Raw genomic sequence first — 6,293 nt, 5'->3', positions numbered from 1 at the left:
GCCGGACGTGGCAATGTCGACAATGTCAATGATCTCACTCAAGCTCAAAGATCTTGAACAAATTTCAAGATCTTTGCCTACATTCAGAACAGTCATAGAGCAACATAGATCAACATACCTTGATATTTCGTCTTCGGAAAGACCGACCCGTAGCCTGACCTTTCCACCAAGGAAGGCATTCTCGCCGCCTGCTTTGGTCTGGCTTGAATCCACAAAATATAACAGAAGTTCGATGACAGTACCGCTGCACGCCATTTTTGATCTTCGAATTCGAATTTGACTGAATGCACTCAAAACTTTTGCACGAAGCCCTTCCATTGGATGAAGTTTGGCAGACTTTTGCAATTTGCCTTCTGATTGGATCTCTTTTTGTCAGTGTGTGATTGGTTCTTTTAAAGGGAAGCAATCGCTGTCAAAATCATATTTCTGAATGTGTTGTTGCTTCCCTTCAATCGGGGTTGGCTCCTTGACGAATAGACTAGAGGATCATAGAGTGATACAGCTGTGAAAAATGTACGTTGAAAATAAAATGCTTTGCAATAATGCCCATCACGATCACGAAAACAAATGACGATCACGATCACAGAAATGGAAATTTCGGCAATCACGGTCACAGAAAGGTCAAAAAACGCCAATCACGATCACGGTTTTAAACCCTTTGGGGCCCTCTTGGTTACTCAAGGGAGTAACACACACACACACTCACACACGGGCGCGGGCGCCGGTACACGCGCTAACATGCACGCACGCTCACGGACGGGCGCACGCATGCATACACTAACACGAACGCAAGGACACACACACACACACACACACACACACACACACAGAGGCAGACACACACACACACACAGACACACACACACACACACACACACACACACATACATACACGCGCGCGCACACACATCACGAAATGATACCAAAACAAATATGCTAAAGAAAGCAACATTTAAATAAAATCACTAATTACACACGCTTCTTCTGCTGGTACTGATGATAATGATGACGGTGATGCAAAAGAAAATACAGTGTGTAACAAACATTCATTATATAATCCAAACCACACATTCAAGCACATCGATAGAGAGCATAAATTATGAGTAGTCAAGGGCGGAGCAGTTAAGCCCGAGGGGGGGGGGGGGGGGTTACAACCTGGGGTCCAGGGGTCGGTAGAGGTGGGGTACCGTGGCAACGCCCCATTGGGGGGTCTGGGAGGCAAAGCCCCCTTGAAGCTTAAGAATGTTAGCTATCTTATAAACAATTTGTGGCTTATCCTTGATTTTAAACATGATCAACTGGTGTCAGCAGCCACTCATTATTTCTTTTAAAGTTAGTATTAAATAATGGCAATTTATCTTCCATGATATCTGCTCCCGACATCATATAGTATGGTTAGAAGAAAGACATGTCGCATAGGATTGGCAGTTAAAACTGTACAAAAATGATACTGATTAAACAATTAACACTTTCCCCGGCTTTACAGACTGAAACAACAACAAAATTCACAAACTTTTTTTTTTCTTTACAGGCGAGGGGGGGGGGGGGGGGGGGGTTCCGGAACCCCCGTAACAACCCCCCTAATCCGCCCCTGGCAGTTTCAGCGGAACTCTTCAGCAAATACAATTAACAGGACAATAATGTAAATGCACAATGTGAAGTGTACTTCTTCGTTTATAATGCGTTCGATTTTCAGGGCCGTCATATCCTCAGGTCGGTAGCTTCCATGAAGTACGCAGACCAACCCTCCGCAGTTCGGCAGCGGGACCCCAGAGCTTGGTGCCCAGGCATAATTATGTCTTGTGAAGTGTACAAATTCAACGTCAATCAACACAGACACGCAGTCAAGAAGCATGTTTAACAACAACAACAACAACAACAACAACAACAACAACAACAACAACACAGCAATAATTATAGTCAGCAGAGACATGTACAAGTGTCTGTGTCAGAAAGAATTAAGTCACCAGAGATATTATTATCATATTTTAATAACCGTCAAGCTAGACAGCCGTGAAGCAAGCGTCATAAATAAAGGAGAAAGACTGGGTACGGCAAGAGTTACAGTCAACGAAAATGCCGCACTGTATGAATCGCAATTATAGTCAACAGAGACAGCCACATAAAAAGAATCGTAGTCAACGGAAACGGTAACAAACATACAGTCAACATTCACTGTGACAAAGGTACAGAAAATATGAACGTCATCAGAGACAACTACACAGCAAGGTTCATAGTGAACCTTTCACAGCGAGAATCATATTTTGTCAACGGAGACAGCCTTACAACAAGATTTACTTAATTTTTTTATATTTTTTTTTACAGCATCAGACAAACATAAAAAACACACACCAACACACACACACTCTCTCTCTCTCTCTCTCTCTCTCTCTCTGAATCCCTCTCCTCAAGCGCATTATGTTCATCATTCTTCAAGGCAATCCATCTAACACAGACGTACACAGTCAAACCCAAGAACAAGTTGTTATTCCTGACCGGGCATAGTCCTTTGATCGAGACTGGTTTCTTGCGAATAAACACACACATACACATATTGTTACAGGGGTGTCTGGAAAGGATACGTGATAATCTTATTTAAATTATGTGACCCTCCACCACGGAATGAGTCGCATGTCACCTTTGCACCTTTTATGCTCTATCCAGTGGTGAGAACCGTTTTAGAAAAGAGCGAAAACTGTTTGAGTTATAAGCCTGTGACTAAGGTGACCGACCCTCACACTGTTACCAGACACTCCCCGGACTTATATTAAGCCTAGCGCAGAACCGCGCGAGGTGACATGCGACTCATTTCGTGGTGGAGGGTCACATAATGAGATGGCGGCTGTCATCCTATTTTGAGGATAAAAGTCGCTCGACTTGTTCATTGGTTGCACATAACTCTCACTTTCTCTTGCTCAACTTGGCGTATGCATTTAGAGAGCTTACGCTCTCAGATCTTAAAATAGCAATTAAGATTACAAAGTTAGGAAGATAGACGTAACTGTCGCGCAGGTCGAGACTACTTGATACACAGAAAATGCAGTGCATTTCACGCGAGATCTCAGGATACTTAAAACTGTGCATGCGTAGCTCATTAATTTTTTGACTTCTAGTTTGCTGGAAGAATCTCTCCCAGCGCCAACCGAAGTCTTCCCCAGAGCGAAGCAACAGCGTCATCATCCTCAGCCCACTGGATGTAGGTCGTGGTCTTCATCACCGCCATCATGTGTGTCGTCAGGTCACGTGACGCCACGTCACCCAGGCAGACGACAATCAACGCGTCATTGTAATCCATGACGTGACGAAGGCAGTAAGCAAGTTCAAACTGACACCATTGGCTGCGGACAAAGTGATTGGAGAAGACCATCAGGATCTTCTTGCTGCTTTCCACACAGTCTGCAATGTTGTCCACGATGTTGTTGCCGAGGATGAAGTCTCTCTCGTGGACACACAGCCTCAGCCCAAGACGGCCCTCCAGCTCCGGTATGACAGTTGTGTACACCCAGGGCAGATCTTCAGAGGCGTAGGACACGAAGACGTCATAGTCAAAGTTCCCTTCCTCCAGGCGACGTCTCCTGACGTCATCTCTCCCTCTGAAGGCTTCGTACAGCAGCAGACGGATGTGCCAGCGGTAGCGAAAGACAGCAGACACTAGAGTCATAACCATCAGCAGCAGAGAGACACTGACCACAATAAACTCGCTAGTGTCCGGAGACAGCATGCAGGCCTGGTCAGGTATGGTGAAGGAAGCCACCTCCTGGTGAAGTTTAGAGCAGTTGTACAATGAGCGGGAGTGTTTGAAGAGTGTTTTGTTGCTTCTCAGCCAGTCACTAAACCATCGCAGGTCACAGTCACAGGAAAACGGGTTCCCACTGAGGTCAAGCTGCTTAAAACTGTAACGATTTGCTACAGTGAACGTTGTTCTCGTGACGGTGGTGACGTGGTTATCGTTCAGGTTTAACTCTTCCAGTAGAGGGTTTCCCGCAAAAGCGCCGTCCGGGATGACAGTTATTTTGTTCAGATACAGAAACAGACTCTTCAAGCGAGGAAATTTGGCAAAGGTCCGGACACTGATTCTCTCCAGGAAGGTCCTCCCCATGTAAATGGTGTCCAACCTAGTCAGATTCCCGAACAGGCCGAGGAACCTCTCGTCTGACACTCCACTGAAGAAATTGCTACTGAGCTGAAGACGCTGAAGATTGGGGCATCCAGCGAAACTGTCCATCGCAATGGATTCTTCGTCTGAAAACTTGAGGTTGTCATACATGAAAGAAATCATCTTCAGGTGGGTGTTGTTAAAAGCGAAGGCATCGATGTTTTTAATGTTTATATCCATAGACCCAAGGTAAAGATTGTTGAGCTGCGGAAAGAGAGCGTGGTGAAACGTGTTTGGTGGCAGATACTCAAACCGGTTTCCTCCGAGGTCAAGATGCTGCAGTCTGGGCAGACATAACGGAGAAGGGACGGAGTGGATCTGGTTGTGCTTCAAGTTCAGCAAAGTTAAACGTGGAAAGAATGAAGCGGCCGCGGCGCTACATGTATCTGGGAAAGACGACAGCGGGTTGTTTGATAAATCCAAGATCTCCAACTTTCTCATCAAACCTGGGACGATTTGCTTGACGTAGTTACCTGACCAATCTAACAAGCGCAGCTTTGTTACAGATTCAAACCCGGAGAAATTCAAAACTGTGACCTTTTCACCGTGAAAATAAAACTCTTCCAAGTTTGGCGACTCGTAAGCGTTATTGGGAAGTGCCTTTAGTTTTCCAAAGCGAAGATCCACACACTTCAACGTCTTAGATTCAAAGACAGGCTTCAGGACTTCCCCAGTCAGGTGGAAGTTGTTATCCAAGAACACCACCTCCAACCGCTTCAACGCCTCAAACGCCCCTTCAGCGATGCTGGCGATGAAGTTGGTGCTGAGCGAGACAGACGTCAAGTTGGTCACGTTGGCGAAAAAATCTTCAGGGATTGTGCTGAGGTTGTCGTAGGCAAGGTCCAAGAACTGAATGCCACGTGGCAGTCTGGGCACGAACAAGAGACTGCCTTTGTTATTCGAGCAGTATGCCCTGGTCTTGGTGCACCAGCACTTCCGGTCGTAACAGTCGTGACGCTTACCTCCCTTAGGCGTTGGAATCCTACAGGTTCGTGTGGGTCCATGACGGGCTGCAGTTGGAGTTGGGAGGACAAAGACAAGAAGAATCGCAGCGTGGCTCAATGCTATTGCAATAACAAAGGAACGAAGCAGAGGCTTCATGGCTGCGGGAAATTGAGAATCAAGGATGATAGTCGCTTGTTCATTCAAGGCCGCCTCTTATTGTCTAAGTAGCCAGGGGACTAGTTCAACGCAGCTCCTAGCTACTATGTATCTCTTGAGGTTGTTGTTTTTTCCTAAAAAAATAAAAATCGAAAGAGTATATCCTGCACAAAAGACGAAGAAATGTTCACGAAAAGCTTGAAACAGGCGAGGCTTAATTGTAGAGTGATCACAAAATGTCGGAATTTGATCATGTGGGGTTCTCTTCTGTTTTCGTCTTCTGTGGCTACTATTGCAGCACTGCTGATGCGTTGCTCGGTTTATTTCATCCTTGCCTGCAACAAGATAATTCAATACGTTGACACAGTTATTGTGAAGATAATGCTCTTCCTAGTTTGAAGAATAATACATATTTATCAAACCACAACATTTGCACAAAACCAAAAATGTACACGAAGTACGTCTCGTATGCTGGCATGAGATCCTAAAAGTTTCAATGCAATCCATCAGGTCTTTCTGAAATACAGCTATTTTGTCATGGTACCCCTCGAAATTGACGCAAAAACCTCCCGTTTTCGACCGCTCAGATCATGCGATTGAAACCTGCAACAATAGGATTGACATAACACAAGAAATACACAAGATACTAAAACAAAACACCACACGCAGTTCTGGATTGATAATTGATTTGACTTTCTCCTCGTATGAAAAAATTGCCAAGTTGTACCTATTCTGAATTTTCATCCATTTTTTAATTGGTACCTTTGTCAGCTCGATTTTTGGGGTACCACGTGATCCACGTAAAGGAAATCTGTGATCCGAAAAATCTTCCAGATAGCCAAGTTATCTGACTTAGAACATTTGAATTAAATGTCATGGATCACAATCACTTTTTGCACATTTTATAGTTGCTGGACAGAGCAACGTTTTTGGTGTGTGTTTTTGCAAGAAAACAAGATCTCGAGTTGAACAATTTGTGCACAAAACTCGTTTTTGTAACTCAACCAATAAAGAGATCCCAAATTAAGACCGTTTG

General features: G+C 44.7%; 1 protein-coding gene across 1 annotated transcript; it reads right to left on the bottom strand.

The window, feature by feature from the left end:
* Nucleotides 1-876: 876 nt before the first annotated feature.
* Nucleotides 877-5,586, bottom strand: LOC138980302 (toll-like receptor 13). The gene has a single exon (XM_070353164.1). The coding sequence runs from the start codon at nt 5,255-5,257 to the stop codon at nt 3,110-3,112; it is 2,148 nt and encodes a 715-aa protein (XP_070209265.1). The 5' UTR covers nt 5,258-5,586; the 3' UTR covers nt 877-3,109.
* Nucleotides 5,587-6,293: the final 707 nt, after the last annotated feature.

This window comes from Littorina saxatilis, linkage group LG11 (genome assembly GCF_037325665.1).
Source record: "Littorina saxatilis isolate snail1 linkage group LG11, US_GU_Lsax_2.0, whole genome shotgun sequence".
NCBI lineage: Eukaryota > Metazoa > Mollusca > Gastropoda > Littorinimorpha > Littorinidae > Littorina > Littorina saxatilis.
This window is presented reverse-complemented; position numbering and strand designations above follow the sequence as displayed.